Source organism: Xenopus tropicalis, chromosome 3 (assembly GCF_000004195.4).
Source record: "Xenopus tropicalis strain Nigerian chromosome 3, UCB_Xtro_10.0, whole genome shotgun sequence".
In the NCBI taxonomy this organism is placed as follows: domain Eukaryota; kingdom Metazoa; phylum Chordata; class Amphibia; order Anura; family Pipidae; genus Xenopus; species Xenopus tropicalis.
The window spans coordinates 36048979-36075526 of record NC_030679.2 but is presented as its reverse complement, the minus strand read 5'-3'; the positions used below and the strand labels follow the sequence as shown (position 1 = coordinate 36075526).

The following is a 26548-nucleotide window of genomic DNA, read 5'->3' as shown; positions in this document are numbered from 1 at the left end:
TTTATTTGTCTTCATAAATTAGTCCCAGCATTTTATTATGTTTTAACAAACTTTTTTTCTGCTCTATCTTTCTATTCTGTGCCCCCCATTGTATATATTGTATGATATTGTATGTAGATTGATATATAAACTAAGATACAATACACCAAGATGGCGTACTGTATCTTGCTGTAGTTCTGTTCATGTACTGGATGGGTTAAGGTTGCAGTATATATGCCCTTCAAAACTGGTGAGTTTAAAGCTGTTTCCCCAGATCTTGACTTAGCCCTGCTGTTATTCCCTGTTGGAGAATTTCCTGTACCAAAAATCTACTGCTAGTGAAGGTTTGTGCTGCTACCCAGTGGGTGATTGCCCTGAACTGGCTGGATACCTAGCTATCAGTTACCCAGCAACAGTCTAAAGATAACCTTATACTATACATTACAGGCATCCATTCCATAACACTACCCATGCTGATCAAGAGAAAGGCCAACAATTCATAAATTGATCTGGTCTATGAGCCATAATTTGCACTAGCATGATTGACTGGATGATTCACTACTGATATGATTTCATAATTATAACTCTATAGCAATTTTTTTATAAGGAGGTTATTAAGCCAGGAGACTTCTTTGCCTACATTTTCAGCAATATCCACAAATATCTTCCTATACAGTAGATTCACTATTTTCCAATGTTATACATTGCTTCTGGTAACTTTTTATTATCATTATTTAATATAATTTATTAATTATTATTATTGTTATCTTTTTTTTAGAAAATGGCCCATGTCTTGGATCCAGAAAATCAAATCAACCATATGAATGGTTAACTTACAGAGAGGTGAGACTGTAAAATGTATTATATTAAACACACCAATGAGAATCCATCATGACCAATATTCAAAAGTGAATTTCAGGGTGAATTTCCCAATTCACTTAGCTTCTTTGTTGCTGTGGTTTTCTGGCCAGCAGCTCAATATCTACAGAAAGATCCCAGTTGCCTGTTTGAGGAATGCTGGGAAGTTCTTTCAGATCTAGTATAAATGACATTAACTTGTTTTCCCCTTAACTCTCGGCAGGTCTCAGACCGAGCTCAATGCTTAGGTTCAGGATTGCTGCAACAGGGATGCAAGTCTTGCAGTGACCAGTTTATTGGGGTCTTTGCACAGAACCGCCCTGAGGTATGGTCCATTTACAAGGATCTTGCTAACTATGGCAAATCAAGGAAATGCTTTAATTATGGATGATGTGAATTGTCTTTTCTTTTCCCTTCTAGTGGATCATCTCTGAGCTTGCCTGCTACACCTATTCCATGGTTGTTGTTCCTCTGTATGACACACTGGGCCAAGGAGCCATCCGTTATATTATTAACACAGGTAAATGCATAATTTTGTAATTCCATGCATTAATAATGATCTAGTGACTCAGATAAGATCAGGTAAGAAAATCAAGAGGCATAGTAGTTTTACACTGCAATGGGATATAAAATAGGCCCTGGCATTTCAAGGACACAGAGGCCCACATCAAACTCGATTTAGAGCCTATTCAATTTAGTTGACTTATTCTACCAAGTTATATTAAAATTGCTCATTATGTAGGGCCTTCTTACACCCCTGAATCCTTTAAATGAATGACCACTGCAATGTACAAGCAGTTTTTTGGATATGCTTACGCAAATCTGGTTCTGCATTAATGACACATAAATTGGGGGCTAATGGTTGGTTAATTTCATCAAGCTATTCTTAGCCTAATACATATGTACTTTTAAGCTGCACAATAAAAAAGAGATTTCTGCTTTAAAGTGAGTCACAAGATTGAATTCATAAGACACAGATAGGCATTAATTTTGTGGATTCCTTGGATATAGCTTTGTGGGTAGGGGACAAAAAACATATAATGCCCCCTCCCATTAATCTGAATAGCAGTTAGCTGAAAGCACATGCGCACTGAGTAATATTTACATACAGCTCCTGGTGTAATTTGTTGGGGGTGGGAGGCAGTTAAATGACTCCAGAGAGGTGTTTAAGGCAGTTCAGTCATAAACATGCCTCAGAGATGTGACATGCACTGTAAGTGATTATAACTGACATGCTTTCCTTGGCAGCTGATATTTCTACAGTGATCTGTGACAAGATAGACAAAGCCAACATCCTCTTGGAACATGTGGAGAAAGGAGAAACACCAGGGCTCAAATCTGTTGTTCTTATGGACCCTGTAGATGCACAATTACTGGAACGAGGCAGAAGATGTGCAGTTAAAATACAGACCATGCAGCAAGTGGAGGTGATCATGTGTTCATTACCTAAGATTATATGTACTGAAATGAAATAGGGACGAGTTTATCTATATATGAAGGGTAGCAATGAACGAGTGAGGCCAGGAATAAAAAATCTCCATGGGACCAGAAAGGTTATCTAGAGCCAGTGTTTGATTAAATCCTTAGACTTCTGAACTAAATCCAAACCAAATGTTTATAAGAAGTGGTTTACTGAAGGTAACATAGTGCATAGATGATGCACCCACAAACGGGCCCACAAATAATCCAAATTTCAGTGATGGCAGGCAGTCCAAAAGAGTCCAAATGGGCTTAATGTCAAAATAAAGTTTACTGTAAATACAGTTAAGCATGGCCTTGCACATTTTGTGCCATGCATAGCACGTATTCATAGGCCATTGGTCCCTGTATAATTATTGGGAAGCAAAATTTAAAAATAATGAAGACCAACGAAGAGGTATTAAGAATGGATCCAGCACTGCTTCTGAGCTATACCCCCTCACAGAGCAGAATAGTGCTCGACTACTGAAAGCGGTGAAAAAAATTCCGCTGAACTGACACATCTATCTGCATTGATAACTGTGTCTTTTTATGAAAACACTTTTGCTGAAGAATGTTGCTACAGTCAGGAAAGTGTTAATAAATGGAAAAAATATAGAACTCTTGGTTACCTCTATGGATTCCCTATTTTTATCTTTGATAATTCTATAATAATAAATGTGTGACACACCCTGTGACACAGTGTTGAATGCTTTAATGTTTGCAAGGGTTTTAATGTATATGTTGTAATCCTAAAATCAGTGTACTGTGCTTGTAAAACATACTATTTGAGCAGTTCAGTGCTCTGTATTTGAGACTGTGTTATATTTGTTAGTATGAAGCCCCCAATTAGCACTGTGGCTTTTTAACTGACATATTATTAACATATATAATTCCTACTTTTTGTTTTTAGGAGATTGGGAAAAGAAACCTTAGACCACCCTTGGTAAGTTTATCTTTCCAAGCAGAATATAAGAAATAGTCTTGCACCACACTCTGATAGAAACTAAATTGAAGGGAGATGTGCACCGGAGTTAAATCTACAAACAACCAGCAGAGAGCAAGGGCTCCAAAAGGGAACTCAGTTTAATTGCACCATGATTCTAACAGATAAGTGGGATTCCAGTGGCAATACAAATAAGACAACTTTAAATCATAAGAAAGGTTAAAAACAAAGGGTTAAAAAATCAGCACCTGTACAAGGCATCTTACCTTCACTATGTGCAACTTCAATGGCCAGTCTCTTACTGAATGGCCCAAATTATACTCTCATTTTTTGTTTGCCATTTACACTGTATACCTTTTATACACTATAACTGAGAAAAGACCATTAGTTTGTTAACCAGACTAACAGTTGTTCTCTACCTGGCCTTATTAGCTGGAATTACACTTTCTGTAAGTATCTTGCATATTCCCTTGATACAAAGTACTGGCCAATCTCATTACAATGCTGCATTATTGGGGGATGGGAATAAGTCTTAAATGTTGGGGCAGTTCTGGTGTATGCTACACGTGATAAAGGGTAATATTGTGTAGTAAAATATCTTACTAAACCTTTCTGTTAATCTTCTTTGAGACTGTTGCAAGACCAGCAGCAACAATTAGACAGAAAGAAAAATATCAAGTGGCAGTAACTCAGTAACTTGAACAACAACCACAACATTAAATAAATAGTAATGACAACGTGGGTCCAAAAATGTTGATATTTAGTAGGCATGCATTATTTATTAGCTGTGCCCATTAAATGTGCTTCTCTTTGATTTCAATGCTCTTGAAAAAACACTATTAAATTGTTCATGAGCTTCTTGCTTCAATGGGTTTGGCACAAAGATTTGCTATTTTTATATTATGAAGACAATTTTTTTTTATACTTTGACTGTTTATGAGTCACATTTCCAGCAACGTATTAAGGTCTGTGGGGTAATTTATCAACACTGTGTAGCATCTGGGCACATAACAAGGCATTATTTGTTCTAGGACTTGTTTTGAGTGTATATGTGCATCTCTTTATCTGAGCAAACTGGCATTCTCCAAGTTCCACAGATTTCTAGAATAACCTCATTGTTTTCTGTTATAGCCCCCCACACCAGAGGATCTCTCTATTGTGTGTTTTACCAGTGGAACCACAGGTAAGTACTTTATTACTAGAAATGCTTATACCTTTGGCCCAAGGTGAACATCAAGACCTGCAGCTGCCTGATAGATGGGGCTGTAGCCTTTCTAACACCCTAGGGAATTGCGTAAATAATTGGAATCTTGTGTGTTTGATGCTTTAGCTTTTCTGCTCTGTTCCACCCACAGCTTTGGCTTAGCTTTGTATCATGTGTCTAGGCAAATGACAATTGCAAAAAAATAACATTCAAGCTGTGTTTGACAGTCACCTTGGAAACATAGGGAGAGGATATTGATAAAAGTGCAAAAAAGTAAAGGCTTCACAATTTTTTTAAATTTTGTTTTAAATGTCTGTTTTTGTTTTTATAAATATAATGGCCCCTTGATGATAACAAGCTTGATTCTCCCAAAATGTGTTTTATCATTTATCTACAAATAATAAATACCCAAGATTGAAAAACATGATCTGCACTGTCACCAAGTGGTTGATGAGAATATTACACCTAACCTAATTCTCTTCATAAACCTAATAAATAGTGCTTTTCCTCCAGAATGAATACTGAACCAGCAGCTTTTTTGTTGTTGCATAATAAGTTACCATTAACAATTAATGAATCTTATTAAACTGCCATATTAATAGATATTACTCCTCTTACACATAATGCTTTGAGGCACAATTTACAGTGTTCTGTGTCAGTCTCTGATCACCTTAAATAATAAAGTAAGCCTCTGCCCTGCCTATTTCCCCCAGTCACCTGCCCATTTCCCCAATCCATTCAGCTCTGCCTCATACACCTATTTCCCTGCCTAGTCTGCCCATTTCTCCACCCCAAGTGATGCCACTGCCTGCCCCCCAACCTAAAGGCCAGTATTGTAAAATTGTTGGTGGGATTTCCTTCCATTCTGCTGCAAGATATTAACAAGGTTGGGCACTGATGTCGGGAATCAGACCTGGCTCACATTTGGTGTTCCAGTTGGGCTGAGGGCAGATTTCTTTGCAGGCAGGCAAGTTCTTCCACATCCATCATAGCAAAGCCATTCTGCACAAACCTCACTTAGTGCATGGGGGTATGTTGTGATGCGGGAAAGAGCCTTCACCAAGCTGTTGATAAATGTAGGAAGCAAGTCAAGAATTGCATTGTACACAACAGTGTCAATGTTTTAGGGGCCCTAGCCCAATCCATAAATAATGTCATTACACCATTATTCCTCATGCAACAGCAGGATACATTCTGGCAAATAATGTTCTTCTGCAATCAAACCCAGAAATGTCACAGATAGAAATAACTCATTTTCACTCATTTTGAATTTACCAAATTTACCATATCTTTGCTGATATTTCTCTTAAGACATTAGTTTTTTTCCTAGCAAATGAAAGCTTATTAGCTGCAGTTATAATATAGTTCTTCATCTCTATTATAGACGGACAAACAGAGCAGATGTTCAAAATTTCCATATTTTAGTAAATAATGCACCTAAGCTCTGCTGTAAAGGCTTTTATGCGATGTTTACTTTGCCTGTTTCTGTTTCAGGGAATCCCAAAGGTGCGATGCTCACTCACGGGAATGTTGTGGCGGATTTTTCTGGTTTTTTGAAAGTAACCGAGGTGAATACACGGGAATGGGATGTAATGCATTATTCTGTTTGGGCCTACAAGTATTTGCGTTTTTGGGCCCATCTGTTAGTTATCGGCTTCTTTCAGGATACTAGGTTACTTATTTTTGCACCTAAAATGTTCATACAACTGCAAAATGATCAATAGCTTTATTGAAAAAGGTAGGGATTTTCAGTTGTTAAATTAAAACCTAAATTTAAATTGTAGGATCACGTTACAAGGACAATTTTAAGATAAAGTAAAGATAAAAAGTTTGCCTAGACCCTAAAGCTGGCCATGCATGGGTTGTCATTGACTACAACTTCTGGTCAAGTCGGTAGCTTTTTGGCTTGTGTATGGGGCTAAAATAATGTCCTCCCTGGCTGATATCTAACGGGACTTCAGTTAGCTATAGATCAAAAAAGGTAATGTCTTATTGATCTGCATAAAGTGCCTATGTGATCCAATCATTGGGGGACAAAACTGGAAAAAACAAATCCCCAAAGAGTGGATATTTCCATGTTTGGCCAGCTTAGGGGGATGTAAGCCTAATGAGAAAAAATATAATTCTATGCAACTCTGCAATATACAATTAAAAAAAAAATGAATGGTTTTAAAGTTATTTGTAAATGTAGTTGCTACTAAAAAGTGATCTCATTTTTAGCCAACTCAGTCTAAGCAGCCAACAGTTCAACTCTTGTAAAGTAGTAAAATGGTAAATTTTAAGACGTGGGTCCAAGGAATTCCGCTTTATCTCAAACAGCAAACTACCAATATAACTAAAGTGCAACTAAAGCACAAAGAGCCTACGCACATCTGTAATAGTATACAATACTGTACACTCCCCATACATTTTCTCTGTTGCCTTGTTTTAGAGGCGTATTACTACATCCCATTATCTGCTATATTCTAATTGTGTTTAAATTACTCGTTCTTACCTGACTTTGGGAATCATGTGCAACTAATGTCTGATGGTAGCTGTTGTATAAGGCAGAATACATTATATAATTTATATAGGTATATATATACTCAAAGTTAAAAGCTGTACTGCAGATTAACACTTACATGAAGACCATTATTAATATCTCCTGATGTTATTCATTGGACAAGCTCAGGCAAAAAGTGGTGTAAAATGATTTGCTAAGAAGTGGTTCATCAGTTTTTACTCAACTATTTTCAAGCTACAAGTTTGTACATGTTTGCTAAAATATAGAAGGCATCATTATAATTACATGCAATTTATACCTGGCATTACATGGCAAGTGTATGTGATATGTGGTGAAGCATTTATTTATATGACTTATTAATATGCTGCTTAGGCTTAGTTTGTAGAAAAGTAAACACAAAATGGCTGTCCTTTTCTTACTGTAAAAGAGTACCATCAATATTTACCTTAAGGTCAACTTTCCTGGTTATTACAACATGCCTTAGATATGGTGTAAAGTGTTGCTGTCCTTTAAACATACCTGGTCATTGGTTAGAACGCAAGATATTTTGGCATAAGCACATCACTAAGCAGTTACAGATGGAGCAAACACACTCACTCCCCATTCATCCAGAGGCAAGAAGGGCGTTGCGATTTGTGAAAGATGTGTGCTCCACCTGTACTCTGTACTGCTGAACACCATCTCTTGGTGCTTTGTATGTATGGCCCCCTTCTGTTTACTGTTCTTTGCAACTAACCTTAGCTTCTGATCTTGTGCCCTAACACAGTACTTTGTATGCTGCCCTCTTTCTTCGGCCTTTCTTTTATGACAAACCTTACCCCCCTTTTGCTTCCCTAGTTGCTGTTTTTCTTCTTTATTGTTTTATGACTTTCTTGTTGTCTTCCTGTCAGTGTTTCTCTCCTTTTCTGTCTCCCACGCCCTTCACCTGCAGAAAGTGATCTTTCCGACACAGGACGATGTGCTCATCTCCTTCTTACCTCTGGCTCACATGTTTGAAAGAGTTATACAGGTAAGCAGCTTGCCTGGTCTGACTTGGCCTTGTTGGGCTGCCTGTGTTTTTTTTTCTTTCCAGAGTCAGTGGTCCCCAACATGTGAGGATGTACACATTTCCTATTTGCCCTTAGCACACATGTTTGAGAGGATGGTGCAGGTAAGGTCTTATACTGGAATATGGTGTTTCTCACCAGGACGCCAGTTATACTGACATCTTTAGTCCTTCTTTCATTGAAATGATTATTAAGCTAAACCCCAGCCTAACACTAAGGGGCTGATTTACTAAGACACAAATTCGAATCCGAATTGGAAAAATTCCGATTGGAAAACGAACATTTTGCGACTTTTTCGTATTTTTTGCTATTTCTTCTGCGCGACTTTTCGGAAATTGTTGCGACTTTTTCGTTACCAATACGATTTGCGCGAAAAAACGTGAGTTTTTCGTAGCCATTACGATTCGCTCGTATCTTGTTGCGACTTTTTCGTATTGAGCGCTCGTAAGCGGCGGGCGAAACTTTCAGACTTAGCATGATTTTGGAAGCCTCCCATAGGACTCAATGTCACCCTGCAGCTCCAACCTGGCCCAAGAAAAGTCACCATACTGAAGCTTGAATGAATCCGAACGCTACGAAAATATCGCAACATTTTGCGCAACTTTCGGAATGGCTATGAAAAAGGCGCGACTTTTCGCGCAAGTTTTAACGCTACGAAAAAATCGGCAGATTTTGCGCAACATTCGGAATGGCAACGAAAAAGTTGCGATAATTTTCCGAAAAATCGCCAAATACCGATCATTACGAAAAAAACACAATCGGACGCATTCGGCCCGTTCGTGGGTTAGTAAATGTGCCCCTATGTCTCTTAATATTCATTCCAGTGTGATTACTGGAAAAGAAGATTCTGGCAATATTTCCTAGATTATTATTATTAAAAAAAAATATTTTACATTTTGCTGGTTTGATTCTCTTTTGCTCTGTAACAAAGAATACTAGTCCTTTTAGCAAACAGTTTGCCCATCCAGATATTTCTCATGAGAGTACACACAGTATGTGTATTGTTACTTCTGACAGGCTGCTCCATATTGAACATATTACTCCAATGGCCCAAACTGCCAGAGGATACACCATTTTTGTGAGCATGCCCTGGGTTGCCAGTACCTCCACATATCTTTTGACTAAAGTTACAAGGTAGATGCAGAAGATATTTTAGGGAATATAATGATTGGAACAAAAATCATATGGTATACATTGTCCCCTGGACTACAGATAGGGATAGAGTTATTCCCCTAAAATAAACTCAAAGAATACCTGCAATGCTGACCACTACTTCCCCCTTGTCTTTGGCTTACTATGGCAAAACTTGGTTTTGGGCACAGGCACTATGGTATAGCCCATTCCTAAACCAGCAAGAATTTATTCCACATATTCCAGAGGCATTTGCGGTTCTATAATTACATCATGGGAAAAGAGATTTTTCAGTCCACAAGTTTACAAAATAAGAACAGTCCATATTCACTGTTTCTTACCTCTTCTTTCTACAGTCAGTGGTTTACTGTCATGGAGGAAGGATTGGATTCTTCCAAGGTGACATTCGCCTATTGTCTGATGACATGAAGACATTGAGGCCAACAATATTCCCTGTTGTACCGCGATTATTAAACAGAATGTATGACAAAGTAAGTTTCTGATTTAGCGGAATATTTTACTTGTGCACTTTGACTAATGCTTACATAATGCTTAAATATATAGTGATGCAGAATGTGATATCCAATATGATCATCAGAAACGGATGATATCCTGCTGGTGTACATTCTAATATTTTTTACTACAATGGCAATAGTCGCCATCTCTTGCAACGTACACAATGTAAGTCCACCTTGTATTTTTTAGCCGGCTAAAATACTGTCCCTGCAATAAAATACAGAATGCTTCAGTTACAATCATACACATTGTCATCTGTGCTCTGTTAAAACAAAAGACACCATGCAGTGGTTTTGTTTAGGGTTAACTCTGTCATCCCTCATTCACTTTCATCTATAATTCCCAGCATTTTTTCTCTTTACATATTGGCCATCGCAGTTTACTTGTAAAGTTGCCCATACTTGCACTGTTATTATCATACAAAACAAGGTTTTGGAAATAATTAGGGTATGTATGGTGGGATGATGAGGTGACTGATATCGCAAAAGCCTTGGATATTGGTCGTCTAGTTGATCGGACAGGACAGAGAATTTTGATCAGTCGCCTGAGCAAAGGCAAAGGCAAGGGTAGAATCCCTATTGTTTCTACCTCCATACCTCAGCCCTGAATGTTCTTTCCTGCGACCCGTATGGCCACCTTAAGCCACTTAGGAAATATCTGTCACATGTGAATATGTGTAATTGTGTATGTGTAAGTATGAGTTTGTATTCACACATAAGTTACTCTCCCCCTTTCATTTGGTAACAGATCTTTAGCCAAGCTGACACATCCATTAAGCGTTGGATTCTCGAATTTGCTGCTAAGCGAAAGGAAGCTGAAGTGCGAAGAGGTGTGATCCGAAATAACAGTCTATGGGACAGACTACTTTTCAATAAAGTGCAGGTATGAGGTAGAAAATGAAATTAATTAATGCTTTCCAAAAAACTGGATATGCATTTGCTGAGAACAGGAGAAGAAGTATTATCCAGGATACAGCTGACTATCAGTTATTTCCATACCTGTCTCCCCCGTGATCCTCAACATGGAAGGAGGGTATTGGTGCATAAGAGAAGATTCTGTGAGCAAAAAACAGCAAATGGAAATTGTTGTTAGAGCAGAAAGGTAACTTCCTAGAATGTCATGCTGTAAGGGGCAACAAAAGACTAGCAACAAAACACACTCACTTGCAGCTTTTGCTCCAAAATCAATACATGGCCATGTTTGGCTGCAGAAGATCTCCTCGTTGGCCCAGGCCCTAGAGGACCCCAGCCAAGGACAGCTGCCACTGGATCGTTGTTTACCACCAGAGGCCTATATATTACTTAGGTGGTTGCCATTTCCAATGAGTGATTGTTCTATAAGGTCATAATTCATTAAAGGCAATTATCGGTTATGATGGTCAGCAATAATCAAGAAACGCTGCACTAAGGGGTGAGGAAAATGGAGTAGCTCACTATAGAATTAGACTTTAGTATGATCCAGGCAGGAAAAGAAGATAATTAGCAATAAGTATTTATGAGTATTTAACTTAACCTAGCAAGCAGGCAGTTTGAATGAATAACTGGAAAGTGAGATGGAAAAGTCTGCTGACCCCATTAACAATACAGAGAAAGAACAGAAAGGCAAATAATTCCGTTATTTACAATTTACAACAGAAGACTGGCAACTGCATATTGTCTCAGAATATCACTTTTTACAACATGCTAAAAGTCAATTCTCAGCTAAATAACCCCCTTTAATGAAAAATATCATACTTTAGTTTTTCCATAAACTACAGTGTTAGTACATCTGTATCTGTTATCTGCTATCTCATTTTTACCAGCTTGAATGGCTGCCCCCGTGGCTACACATCAGCTTATTTATATAAACTATAGTTGTGCTGCTGCAGCAAACACACACATTTTACCAATGCAGGGAAACAGTGCATAATATTTTATTTACTTTACAAAAAACGTTCATTTTTTTGGTGTTACTGTTCCATTTACCAAGTAAGGTCTGTTTCTCTTTTAATTTCTAAGTCGGCAGATTTAACAGCTAGGCCTCTGAAGTACAACATACAACACCACTCTGAGGCAAGGCCTGCTAAGAACTGATAAAACCATGTATTGTAAGCAATAAAGGCAGACAGTGTTGGGCAGTACATTCATTATCTCACCACAAACTGCAGCTGAGGGAACTAAATGATAAGAAATTAGCATCCTCTTCTCAAAATGATAACATGGTGACTGCAACTGAAATCAGGCTAAACTGTCTTTTTAAAAAACATGTGGGGTTTTTTTGTGTCTGCTAGCCGGCAGCCTCACACCACCAATTGTGTCTATCATGAATAAAAACCTATTTTATGGATGATGCTAGAGTTTTTGGTTATGGATTGTAGAGGGAAATTTTGTGTACTCTATATAAATGTCTGTACAGTAGTCTGTCATTACATATAAATATAAAGCATATGCAGTGTAATATACTGTATATGTAGTTTTGGGGTATATAAATGTTTGCTTCTGTCTGTCAAAGTAGCAACTAGTTCATTAAATTACAACCTATGGGCTGGGGCCCCAAAATGGGTCCTTATTCTACTCAGACTGGATCCCCATGCCATTTAATACAATAATATATATTATATATTAAAACAAGGTGCATTAATAATGCTAAACTAATTCTTTGCTCACAAAAGTTGACCTAGCCCTTGCATGTTTCTCACAAATGCATGCATTAAGTGCAAGGGGTTGAAGTTTGTTTTTTATATGGTTGTAATTCATAAATATGGAAGTTGTTGTAAATGTGTTAGATTATTATATCTGGAAGATTACCAAGTTAAGGGAAGTTGCTCTCCAGAAACCCTCAAAATCCACAAGTAAGCATAAGTTTTCTCAAGAAAAAGTATTTTAATTCCTTTATGCGTCAATGGAATATTCTAACTTGCCTGGCCTATCATCTTGTGTGTCCCTGATGTTGATGGGGTCTGAAGCTGTATTGTTCCTTCCTGTCTTCTCTCCTCTCCTGAGAGTCTCTCTTACTCTCTCAACTGAAATTAGGCTTGTTTTATAGTTTTAAGATAGATCCTATTCCACTTAAACCCACCCATTCTCTAGTTGAAGATTATATTGTATTTTTAGGAGTCACCCACCTATGGGTATTACTGCATATCAGCACATCCTTATATGTAGTATTATGACTGCACACATTGACTCCTTGAAGAACTGTCATGTAATGAATTTTAACAATAGCCAGTATCAAAGGCTGTTCCCTTGTCTATATCTGTTACAGGAGGCTTAAGGTGGCCATACACGGACCGATTTTTTACTTACAAACGACCGATTCCCGAACGATCCGATGCTATCGTTAAGTTATCGTATAGTTGGTGGTGTACGAACGATCGTCGGCCCACTAAACGAGCCGACATTATCGTCCCCAAAATCGATCGGCCAGGTTTAAAAATTTTGGTCGTTTAACGATAAAATCTGCCAGTTGGTGTGAGTGTCAGACATTTGTCTTTCAACGATTGTTCTCTGCGCATGTCACGATTGCCAGCAACGACATCGATCGTACGTAGATGTACGATCGTAGGTATTTTACGATAATGATGCGACAAAATCTTTCCCGAATTATCGTTGCCCGTGGATGGCATATCGTATGGGAACTCGATCGCCATACGATCGTTTGTCGATATAATCGTTCATCGCACAACGAGCGAAATCGCCTCGTGTATGGCCACCTTAATTCCTATGAAAGGAAAATATATTCATCTTAAAAGACTCAAACCCTATGTAAATTCTATGTTTTGTATACAATGATATAAACAACTACTGTATATCTAACATAAAACAATACATATGAAACAGAATACTCCAGCTGGAATCTAATAAACATGCCTGGATACTTTAAACCATGGTTGATATATATCCAACAGCATATGAAATAATAACTGCAACATGATGATATATATGTATATTTTTATTTTTATAGAGCTACTTGCATATGTAGCACTGTGCAGTAAAACAATAAATTAATAGAACAAACAGGGGCCAATACAATATATAATTAATAAATACAAAGTAAGATAATAACATCTCACTGCCATCCAGCCTTTAACATTTTTAGGGCAATCACACGCAGGGGGATTTGTTGCCAAAGGTAAGTGAAGGGCTCCCTGAGTGCCATTGCCCTTAGTGCAAGTCACATTATTAACTAAAGGTATGGGATCCCATATCTGGAAATCCATTATTCAGAAAGCAGTGTGTTACGGAAAGGCTATCTCTGATAGAGCCTATTATAAGTAAATAATAATTTCCTTACAGTTTGTAATTATAAAACTGTACCTTGATACTAACCAAGCTAACAATCCATTTTAGCAGACTAAAGGTATGGCAATCTCAATTACGGGAAGATCCCTTATCTGGAAAACCCCAGGCCCCAAGCATTCTGGATAATAGATCCGATACCTGTACATTATTCACATTTTTTTCTTGCATTACATCTCCTTTAACCAGGCAAGTCTTGGAGGACGCCTTAGGATGATTGTTACAGGAGCCGCTCCTGCCTCTCCCACAGTACTGGGGTTCCTACGTGCCGCTCTTGGATGCCAGGTACATTGTAACTTTTGCAAGCTTTAAAACAACATGTTAACATTGTGCCAGTGAGTAAACACTTCGAAAAGCTACTGTATACTGTACGTAATGTTGCCAACTTTCATCCTTCTCAAAATAGGTGTATGAAGGTTATGGACAAACAGAATGCACAGCTGGATGCACTTTCACTACACCAGGGGACTGGACATCTGGTTAGTGTTTACAAAGAATACGAATGTATTGTCAGTACTCCAGTTCAGTGCAAGTATGTGCATGATATTGTATCAAACCTGCTGACTGAAATATACAAGCTTACTTGCCATTCCTCTGTGCTAAACTCTAACTGTGGTAAAGATGACAGCTAGAAACAATTTAAGCTAAAATTTTTACACAAAACAACCACATTTCCAGCAATTTTTCTAACCCACGTTGTAATATTGCCCAGTTGCTATAGGCAATTATATGTCAGCACTTGGTCTAAAATAATTAATAAAAAAAAATAATAAAGTTTGCACACAACTATGATTAGGATGGTAACTTGTCACTTAGAGAATGCATCACATTTTATACTAATATTAGTCTAACAAACTTCCTTCTTACACTTTTGTGTACAATTGTTTATCTAAGCTATAACATTTGTTCCTTCTGTTTCTATAACTGGACACATTACCATTGATTTCCTGCATCACAGGGGTAAATTCACCTAAAGTGGAGCAAAGGTACAATCCATTGCTGTTTTAGCTGCAGGAAAAACTACTCTTCTACTCAAAAATAATTATTTTTAGAATAAACCAAAAGGTATTTGTGCGGTGCATTTAGGGCTACCAAAATGATCAGCTTGGCGGGTAAACAACTTTTATATAATATAGTCATGTCTGCAAGACAATTTTTTGTGTCACTGTGAAAATGTGGCTCTCTCTTTTTCTTGGATGACCAGTAACCCCTAACACATTGCAAAGTAATTAACTGGCCGTTCATCATTTAGAAATTTGAGGCATCATCTCCGGTGTTATCATTTAAACAACTCACCCATGGACTGATTTACTGTAATGAAAACCAGCCCAATATATATATAATTATATATATAATATATATATATATATAGCGCAAGACAGTGAGCCGCACACACCAGGACTTTGCAGAAAAATAACAAATTTATTTAAGAAAAGAAATCCAACGTTTCGAGCACTAACAGTGCTCTTCCTCAGGGAAAAACAAACAAACAAAAAAAAAAACATATATATGTATATGTTAACATATGATATTTTTTTTTATAGGGCATGTTGGAGCTCCATTACCTTGTAATTATATTAAGCTGGTTGATGTAGTGGAAATGAGCTACTTTGCAGCAAAAGGAGAAGGAGAGGTATGTGACAAGATCTGATATTCTTGAAAATTCTTATACAGGTTTAACCTTGAATTTATAATTTTGCTGGTTTATGATGCGAAACACAACATTCTGCATTTTGTGTTTAAAGTTAAAATGGAGGTCATTTACAGACACATGCAGCTCCTACAGTCAGTTGCATGTAAAATCTCTAATTAAAGAAACTTGAGATAAAATGCACACCTTGCACTCCTTCCCGCCTCCTGTTCCAAATCAAGTGCACTTGCACCTATTGACACAATAAATCCTGGAACTATCGCCACCTTTGGAATTGGTTGTAGTTCCAGGGTCCCCTTCCTGCCTCAATGGGCACAGCACATTTGCAGTTTGCACCCAAAGAATAGGATGCACCCGTCACTCATATATTTCAGAATACCTAATCATCACTATAATTTCACTCTTATATCTAGTTTTTTTTTTAGTGTAATATTGGCAAGCAGTCACTGTCAGGCCTGGCCTCTGGCAAGAGGCCAGCAGGTAGGAGCCTTTATGTAATAACCCCCAGAACTCCCTTTAAGGGCCAGACAGCCAAGTATGATAATCAAGGAAGTTTAATAAAGCCCAAAACAGAACAAAAGTAAAAGTAAAGTACAAGCCTGAGATGAAGCAAATACAGAGTCCGGCAAAAGGCAAATCCGTAGGCAGGCAGAGGTCAGTCCAGGCAGAGTTCAAGCACATCCGTATATCAGGCACAGGTCAGTCCAGGCAGGGTTCCAGCAAGTCAGGAGTCAGGCAGAAGTCAAACCAGGGAAGTCAAAAAAGGGACCAGGCAGGGCACAAGCAGGGAACACGGAATCAGAAGGAATCAGAGGTGGCAAGACCAGGCTAAGCGGGAGCGATGATCAAGCACTGGGTGTAGTCTGGAGAGGGTTTATATAGTCCGGTAATTACTAAAGCAGCCACACATGTGACGACCAATAAAGATAGGGAAACTGGTAGAAAAGCAGAAGGGACACAAGGGCAACCGATCCCATATAGCACAAAGAGCCCCCTGTGGCTCAGCAAGCATGTGCACCTAGAGTTCCGCATGCTGTCCACGGTTCGAATCCCTATAGTTCCTGACAGTCACAGAGAAACCTCTCTCTATTAGGTATCACTGAGATGATGAATGGTGGTAGTTTGATGTGCCTACATTGAAGAGCTTGTGGATATAGATATAGCACCGGGAAGGTGCTCCAATGCCAGGCCATGCCGGCTAGGCAACCAGCCGACCACCTCGCTACACCCCCCCATTGCAATCGCTCACATGACAATGACATTGGGGTGGGGGCGGAGAGAAGAATAAGCATCAGAGGGGTGCAGGGATGTGGGCAGCTTAGAGAGCATGAGTGGGAAGCACTTGGACTAAGGGTAGGCAGACAAGAGGTACGTGTCTAGCGCCTCCCCAGCTTTGCACCATAGGCACCTGCCTCTTCTGTCTACCCCTAGTTCTGGCTCTGAGGTGCTCTCTTTAAGGACATCTAGCATATAAGTACTAAAGCAAGTACCAATGTTAATGTGATAAGACTGTGCTTAATGCATTTAAAAGACTTTTGGTCCTAGGCATTTCTTACAAGATTGTGCAGCAAGAGTGTATTAAGATAGCTGGAGGTCCATGAATTGCAATCTGTCTGCTTGTGTAATAATATGCTCCTTCGGCCCTCCAACCTCTATTAAACCCTCACTCCATGCCCAGTGCCTGCAGTTATCTTTGATTATGCCCTTCACACATCATATCCAGTCATTAAATAAACCATGTCACTTTTACCTGCAAAATATATCTAAAATGCCAAATAAGATGCCACCAAAATAATTCACTTTCTCATGTCACAGATACTGTCACAGATACTGATTTTTTAAATCTTCCAGAGACTGTCCGTATTATGTAGTGCTGTGAGGTTTATACACTTCATGATGCTTTTCATCATAAAATTTAAACTATAGACCCTGACATTTAAAGCAGTTTACAACTCTGCTACATCCTATACAGTCTTTCAGCCTTCAACCAGTCTTTTAACCCACACTACTTTAGTATACTGTCATACAGCTTGGCATTCCTTTATGATACATTATAAAACAGTAACTGAGGTTGAAAACACATCCATTGAGTTCATCATTTTATGTCTATATAAAACCTGCCTAACTGCTAGCTGATCCAAAAGATATATATATATATATAGGATATATTATACAGGTATGGGACCTGTTATGAAGATTCAAATCTATGAAAGATCCCTTATCCAGAAAACCCCAGGTCCCAAACTTGCCTGTACTATTATGATATGCTCACTGATCCAGGTGTATTATGATACACCAGGGTCGGACTGGGTCGCCGGGACACCAAGAAAAATCCCGGTGAGCCCCAGCGGCCCAGACCTGACCCTTGCCAACGATCCCACTGCCCGATGTTGGGTGAGGGACCCTGCGGGGGGAGGGGTAAGAAAACGCGGCAGGCGGGGGCACCTGCACCCCCCAGTCCGACCCTGTGATACACTATAAGCCATTGGAAGCTACTAAGTGCATCAATTTGTGACACAGCTCTCACTGACTCCTGATCTTGCATATCCCCACACCTTGTGTCTAATATCCCTTATACTTTGTTGGTGTATCAGTCAGTATTTAATCTGTAATCTGTGTTTGATGTATACACCCCTCTACTGTACAGCAATATATTGGCACTTAATGAATACGTTAATAATAACAATAACATACTGATATCAGACTCTGTAAGGTTTTACAATGGGTGCTTGCAACAGTAGAGACATGTGCCTGAAATGAAATTAAAAACAAGATCATGTCTATTCATTTAAATAATACTATGCTTATTTCAGATATGTGTTAAAGGACCCAATGTCTTCAAAGGCTACCTTAAAGACAAAGTGAAAACAGCTGAAGCATTGGATGAGGAGGGCTGGCTTTACACTGGAGATGTTGGGAAATGGTTACCAGTAGGTGTTAATTTGTACCAAATTATATTATCATCATTTTCCTTTTGAGTATAGTAATTTCTATCTTGACTTTGGTCAAGCAGCTTGTTGAATTGTGTGGAATTAAAAATAAATCTTCTTAGACATAATAAACAACTTTTTAAATTGCCTTTTGGTAACTTTCATTTAATAGTTGTTGGGATGTTAAGTGATAGAGAGAAATTGTATTACTTTATATTTACTAGTTGGGCTTGTGTTCTCCATAGATAGGCATGAAATAATATAAAATGGCATAGCTAATTGAACCCTTTCAAAGGACCATTTCAAAGATATCCTTTCAGGAACATTAATGGATCTGTAAGTGAATTAAGAAAGACATGCATGTGCTGCTGGAAGAATATGAGAAAAATGTGTGCTGCTTAAAGTGCCTAAAGGCTGAGGACCTCTGCGGAATTTCACATACATTAATGTTTGCTACAAAAACTGTTTCTTTGTGTTTCAAACAGAGTGGGACTCTTAAAATTATTGACCGGAAAAAACATATATTTAAGCTAGCTCAAGGAGAGTACATTGCTCCAGAGAAAATTGAGAACATTTACATTCGTAGCGAGCCTGTATCACAGATTTATGTCCATGGAGATAGTTTACAGGTAAGTGTGGGCTACTGTAACAATGTCTTTAATGGCCAATGCTACAATCAAAAATGTCAGGAACGTTAAAAGCAGTAATATGTTAAAGGAGAAGGAAAGGTAAAAACTAAGTAAGCTTTATCAGAAAGGTCTATGTAAATACAGCCAGAAGCACTCACCTCTATCAAAAGAAACACAGGATCTCTTGTCTCCTTTTTTGTAAACAAGTTGTTGGGGTATCTGACTTCCTCTCTCAGGGGGCCAGAGACTGCTCCGTTCTCTCCTGCTCCACCCTCACCAAGAATCCTAAGAACTCACTCCCCCCTCCCTTAGGAATGTGTGATTTGAGCTATAACAGCTAGAGCTATACAGCAGGAAGCTATGAAGACCAAGCTAAAATGACAGCTGCAATCTTAAGCAAGCAGAGACAGCTTCTAGGGCTCTTTACTCAGGTATGGTACAGCTTTCTGCAGAATAAATATACTGTTCTAGGTGTCACTAATGTAGCAAATCTATTGGCAGTAAAATGCCAAAATGACTTTCCTTTTCGTTTAATTGTGTAGAAAGTAGTCCTTCCATTTTTGTTGGAATTTACAAACATAATAGTGACTGTGTTAGAGAAGTTCATGGATGAACTTGTTTCACAAAACCTTGCCCTGCTCCTTATTTAAAGGAGTTCTTCCTGACTAGGGCAGTGTATTACTCACCAATATCACAAAAAAAATTCTTTGTTGTCATTTCCACATATATATATAAATATATATATATTCCATATAAATATCTCATATTGCACCCTGTTTATCATTATCATAAATGAATCATCATCACATTTACTATTACTTAAGGAAGCTTCACTAATTATTCTATAACTAGAGTCAAAGGAGAAATAATATGACAGCAGGTAAATAAATAGATCTTGCTTTTAAAATACTTAATTTTAAATTAAAAATTATTTTTAGAAGCCCATAGTTTCTTCAATGATTTTACACCTGTTCCCTCCCACTGCAATCAGCAAATGCAATAAAAGGAGGAAAAATAAATTTGTAGGCTTATAAAATCTGACTAGGGACATTTTTTATTATAGGAGAGAGTTACAAAAATAGTAAAAAGTAGTAATCTCTAGTATAGGGAGTCCTCATATGAAACCCCAGCAATAATGACCTATGATCTTTGTTAAGGTGGCCATACACGGGCCGATTGTAGCTGCCGATATCGGTCCCTTGGATTTAGTCGGATCGGGGACCGCATGGGCTCGTTGATGCGGTCCCTGATCTGACTTCTCCTGTACCCGTTGTTTTAATTCAATCGTTTGGCCCCAGGGATTCGCCCGATATCGCCCACCCGTAGGTGAGTGAGTGGATCTGAAGCTGTATGGCCACCTTTAGTTTCTTGTGTGGGCTGGAGTTTACTCTGATTATTCTTCAGATTTCCAGATACATTGCTTAAAATATCTCTCTGTATATATTTGGTGCTTTAATAGGTGCTTTTTTGTGCATACTTTACAAGAGACAAAGTTAGACAGCTTTAATTTTCCTTTTTTAAGTGGCTTTTGAGTGATTTTTTATTTAAATAAAGGTACATTCCCTATCAGGGGTCAGTGCCATGGCTGAATACAAAAACTGCATCCTTCATGAAGCACAGAGGTAAACTAAAATTCCAGTTACCATGTTTAGTTGCTCCATGGGTTCTTGGCCATGACTTTTGCCCAGTGGTGTAACTAGATGTTATTGGGCAAATTCAGTTTAGGGCCTCAAAACATTGCTATGGACACATATTAAAAATGATAATTATGGCCTTACTGGGCCCCCAACCACATTGTCTGCTTCCTCTGTAGTTACACCACTGCTTGTGCCACATTTTTAGGTTGCTACCCAACACAATCAAGGTCATGCCATAAAATTATGCCTCCAAGGGCCACCTGCAATGACTTTTTTTACCTTTAGTGCTCTCTGAAAAGTTGCCAACAACCTAGCAGCTGCTTATAGGAGAAGAAAGCCTTTCCAAAAAGATAGGTTTAAAAAGACTCCCTTTAAAGGGTGCAATACGGGTTCTCCGAGTAAAATGAGCTACTAATAAGCCTTTTCTGTTCCCTGACCATCAGTGTTTCTAGGAATTATACTATTCTGAATTAAATCCCAAAAATATATCTTTAACCTATGTTAATGCTTCATATAGGCCTTCTTGGTGGGCATAGTTGTGCCTGATGCAGAAGTGATGCCAGCATGGGCAAAGAAGAAAGGATTTGATGAATCTTTTATGGAGCTCTGTAACAATTTGGTATGTAAATGATCAGCATAAGGAATATGCATACAAAAGTAAAGCATGAAACCTAAAAATTTATAAAGGCTATTTTTTTTTACAGGACCTCAAAAAAGCAATAATGGAGGATCTGTTGAGATTAGGAAAAGAGAGTGGGCTGCATTCATTTGAACAGGTAAAGTAATATGGATGTATGATATAGACATATGGCAGAGTATTGCAATTTAAAATGTAGTAGAAGTATAGAAATGTTTCTCTATATTAAATAAATATTCATAGATGTTTATTTTTCTGATATTTTCTGATCTGTTAGCAAGAATGCATGGGGTTTCAAAGATTTCTGGATAATGGATTTCCGGATAATAGATCACATACCTGTGATCTACAGTGGTTGGCATCTCACAATACAGTTAGCAAGAACAGTACGTTAACATTAAAAAAAACACTACTGCCCCTCTTTTGTGGTTCAACATGTCAGTCCCCCTTAGCTTATAATTAGGTTACTAATACACATAAGAATACATAGTTGTAATATTCACTTTACTAAAGTTCCAAGGGTATCCAATAGAATAAGTAGAACACAACAAATCACACCATAAGTGGCCTTTTTCCAGGTCCAACCTACTTTTTGCCACCCATTGGGGGGGGGGGGGCGCAGTCCCAAAGCTTGGGAACCATTTACAATTTATTTAATTAGTATTCCAGATTTATTTTAGACATCAAACTTAAGATTTAGGGGGATTTCTTTACATTTATAAGTATTGGTACCACCTTCCAACTGGCTGGTAATATTTGTGGCAACCCTATTTATTTCAAACATCTTTATAAACCAGTGGATCATTCCCATAAACCTAGTGGCCTACCCTCAAACAGTTAGTTACAAATATGACAACTTTTAAGGGAGATAAAATAATTTGTGAAATACTGAAGGAACTTTCGGAAGCAAAAAGATACTTTTCATTATCTCTGCTGCAGGCCAAAAATCTGTTCTTCCAACCTGCATCCCCTCATTTTTCTTGTTTAAAACATGGATCGGCTAGAGCGATAGAAAACTATTAATTCAAAGGAAACCATTAATTGTGTGAGGGGTAAAGTGAGGACACCAGGAACTATCATTGAGCAATGACATTTCAAAACGCTACATTAAAAGAATACTGTCATAGGAAAACATGATTTTTTTCAAAACGCATCAGTTAATAGAACTTCTCCAGCAGAACCCTGCATTGAAACAGATTTTTTTATATTTAGCTAGCCATATTCTTCATTTCCCAGGGTGGCACAGCCATGTGACTTGTGCTCTGATAAACTTCAGTCACACTTTACCTCTGAGCTGCAAGTTGGAGTGATATCACCTCCCTCCCAGCAGCCGATTAGCAGAACAATGGGAAGATAGCAGCTCCCAGTAGATATCAGAATAGCACTCAATAGTAAAAAATCCAGGTCCGGCTTGGGACTCCTCCAGTTACATGGGAGTAGGAGAAACAATAGCTTATCCGAAAGCAGTTCTAATATGTAGTGCTTAGCTCTTTCTGAAAGCTCAGACTCAGGCACAATGCGCTGAGATGGCTGTCTACACACCAATATTACAGCTAAAAAAATACATTTGTTGGTTCAAGAATAACATTTTCAGTGGTAGAGTGAAGTTTTTGCTATGTAAACAGTGTAATTTGCTATGTAACAGTGTAAAAGGACACCATGTGTGTGTTGACGCATGTTTGCAGTAATATTGAAATATTTATGGTTTTATTTGTGTCCTTTTACAGGTCAAAGCAATTCATATTCACACAGAAATGTTCTCTATACAAAACGGCTTGTTGACTCCAACTCTGAAAGCAAAAAGGCCGGAACTAAGAGATTTCTTCAAACTGCAAATAGAAGAGCTTTATACAAGTGTTTCAGTATAAGCAATCATTAAAATACTGAAAACACATCCTTAATAGACACTTGACTTGCACAGTAAAAGTTAAATATATATTTTTATTGTCTTCTTGAATTTTAACCATTATAACTAATTTACTGTCACAGTTCTTGAAATGTATAAATTTAAAAAGAAAGGAAATAAAATGGCATGGTTACATTAACCATGTACATTTTTCCCAGTATTAGCAAGCATGGCATTAATTACATGACAGACTAAGGAGTAATAAGGATTGTACAATATCCCAGCACAACTGCAAAAAGGGGGACACTTTTTCTGTATAAATAATGCACTTTTAGAAAGAAACTAAGCAGAATTATAGATTGAGTAATATAGTTGTTATTGCACGGAACTCTGAATAAAAGCAATCTGATCCATTTTTCTTCTGCATTGCTAGGGCATTTGTGTTATTTTTATATTGCATTTAATATTGCATACACTGCATAGAATGTAATAAAAAAAACAATTAAAAAAAGGCATTATTATTTCCAATAAAATAACTATTAATACAAAAGGATTCTTACTTTACAATATGATTCCTCTACACTGTCTCTGATGCCACACTATGACATGCTATACTCACATGCTGCACAACAGACTGGACAAACACTAATGTCTACCACAGACCGATTCAAAAAGATTAATATTTCCCCCACAGATATAATTATTTTCCACTTGCCATTTTAATGAAATGAGTTTTTAAAGCTCCCAAAAATTACTTTAAAATGACCCCTTCATAAAATTCGATGATATGTATGTGGGTGTGATGGCCCTGACTTATATCCATGAACTGAAGATATTGTTTTGTTCATCAATTAGACAGGTTTAAAAATGTAATCTGTATTGTGTATTGGCATTTCCAGTGTCGGACAAGGACACCAAGGGCCTATTATCAATGGCCGACCAGCCGTAGCCCTAGAAATCCTGGCACCCCTAATATTAAGAGGTTTATTGTTCAAATGTAAGTGATTACTGTAGCATAGAAGGCACTATTTTTTGCCCACCAGATTACAGTTCATTCACGTCCATGGTAATAGAACAACACAAAGGTGACCTTATCATGTATGGCCTCCAGACAGATGCCTTACAGGGTCGGGATGTGTATGGCTGCCTTCAGACCTCACAATCTGCAACAAAATTTAGAACCCCAAGATAACCTCAGCCTTAATAACACTTCTGTGTAGGAGGGAAATGTTTGGTGCAAACAAGTCGTACATACAACTACTGTTTAAGGAGAACATGTGGGGCTTATTGAAATAGAAAAAGAAAGGGTATTTCAGCTAAATATGCTGTGAGTTTGCATCATATTTCTGGGTTACTTAATGTTAAACATTAATGGTTACTTTCTGTAGCACTCATCACCTTTTATACACATCTCTTCCACTTTGGCTTATTCTTCTTTTCTTCTTCTTCTTGCACTTCTTATTCTTAGCGCCCTCCATTTTCTAAACGCTACTCCTCCTCCTACAGTTTTAGGGGTACAACACCCAAACTCTCCACACTTTTTCGCCCTATAGCGGAGCAGATTGCTTGTGCTTTCCTAAGTCCCCCCCCCCCGTCTTTTTGTGGTGCAGCTCCAAACACCCCAATTTTCCCATTGACTTTGACAGGGAAGATTTTCAAACTGCTGCCACTCTTACAGCTTTGAAGCTACACCCCCCAACTTGAGTAACATAATAATGGGTTCACCCCGAATGAAACAGCGACATTGGAGGGGTCAACAACAGCCAATCAAATTTCACCCATTAACTTTAATGAGGAAATTGAAACTGCGGCCAATCTTACAGCTTTGAGGCTACACTCCCCAAACTTGAATCACATAGTCATGGGGTCAGCCTGAATGAAAATATGATGATTGTTGGATGCCCAAAAGTGGGCGGAGCTGTGAACAGCCAATCAGATTTTACCTATTGATTTGGCGGAAATCCAACCTGCTGCCATTCTCACAGAATTAACACCAGGCTCCCCAAACTTTTTACACTTGGTCACTAGGGGACTGCAGTTTTAGCCCTGTAGCTTCCAAGCAATCTCCCTGCTGTCCTGAAAAAGGCTTACCTGGCATTAAAAAGCACAAATACCCACAACCAACCAGTGGCAGCCCCACACTGAATATCCAGGGGCTGCTGGGACATAACACCAAAGCTTATGTTGCTGCAGGATCAGTTTAAAGGGGTAGTTCACCTTTATGTTAACGTTTTTATGTAATGAAATGGCAAATTTTTAGCCAATATTCAGTTGGTCTTAAATTTTTTTTTTTGGTAAAAGTTTCTGAATTATTTGCATTCCTCTTCTGACTCCTTCCACCAATTAAAAAGGGATCACTGACCTTGGCAGCTATATGCAAGACTACAATTTTATTGTTACTTTTTATTCCTTATCCTTGTATTCCAGCCTTCCCCTATTCATCTACCAGTCTCTCATTTAAACTGCTGCTTGATTGCTATGGTAATTTAGACCCTAGCAACTAGATAGGTGCTAGAATGCCAAACTGGAGAGTTGCTGAACAGAAAGCTTAATAATTAATAAACCACAAATAATAAAATTTTACGCCCTTAACATATATGTAGATTGCACGTACAATTCAAAGAGAGCAGAATTAATCACATTATGGGGCCGATTCACTAAAGGCTGAAAAAACAAGTGTTATTTTTAGCATGCGTTAAAAATATCACTTTTTATATTTGGAGAATTAACGATCGATTCACAAAAAAGACATTTGTCTGAATTAAGAAGCAATTTTACTGTCGTTATTTATGTTGCGATTACATATTTTTAAGCAATATTTTAAAGCATGCAATATATTTATGCGTTATTTCAAATCACACAATATTAGCGCATGCTATTACACACATAACCATTACTTTCTAAGAACTACCGTTCTGAAAATTACCATTTCCCTGAAAACTGGAGGATGCATCACTCTAGGACGATCACATGATCACATACTTCTGACTACAAACTCCATCTTGTCACCACAGACAATCACCAGCTGCAGTGTTGTTTAGTAACGCCTACTCCTGGGAGGCGTTAAGTTTCACAGTAATTATCGCCACATTTTATGCTTTTAACGGTTAAAATATGTCTGTGAATTCTGCGTTAGTATTATTTCTATTAGATAATTACCGCGATGTGATGGACATAGCGCTTTGCGATAATTGTGATTTTTGCATATGCGATATGAGTAGTAATGCATGGGAAATTACTTTGATGAATCATTACATAATTAACAAACACTTTTAAACACATAAAACTATGCATTAAGTG

The 26548-nt window shown here is 38.0% G+C and overlaps 1 protein-coding gene and 1 long non-coding RNA gene across 5 annotated transcripts in view; one reads left to right on the top strand and one right to left on the bottom strand.

Moving 5' to 3' along the window:
- acsl6 (acyl-CoA synthetase long chain family member 6) overlaps positions 1-23798 on the top strand; it is a 100872-nt gene extending 77074 nt beyond the window's left edge. For 2 of the 4 annotated variants that reach the window (XM_012959214.3, XM_012959216.2), the window contains exons 4-21: positions 758-822; positions 1061-1162; positions 1258-1357; positions 2086-2264; positions 3209-3241; positions 4373-4424; positions 5940-6013; positions 7880-7957; positions 9482-9616; positions 10389-10523; positions 14108-14203; positions 14325-14397; positions 15463-15551; positions 18383-18499; positions 18985-19128; positions 21283-21384; positions 21470-21541; positions 23130-23798. In XM_012959214.3, coding sequence (XP_012814668.1) covers positions 758-822; positions 1061-1162; positions 1258-1357; positions 2086-2264; positions 3209-3241; positions 4373-4424; positions 5940-6013; positions 7880-7957; positions 9482-9616; positions 10389-10523; positions 14108-14203; positions 14325-14397; positions 15463-15551; positions 18383-18499; positions 18985-19128; positions 21283-21384; positions 21470-21541; positions 23130-23270 — 1787 coding nt within the window. In that variant the 3' untranslated portion in view covers positions 23271-23798. 4 annotated transcript variants of the gene reach the window in all.
- The window catches only part of LOC108646150, a 23933-nt gene continuing 1377 nt past the window's right edge, over positions 3993-26548 (bottom strand). The window contains exons 2-4 of the long non-coding RNA XR_001924170.2: positions 10640-10696; positions 9467-9578; positions 3993-5509 (exon numbers count right to left, since the gene is read on the bottom strand). This is a non-coding gene — a long non-coding RNA (uncharacterized LOC108646150). The remainder of the gene's footprint in view (positions 5510-9466; positions 9579-10639; positions 10697-26548) is intronic.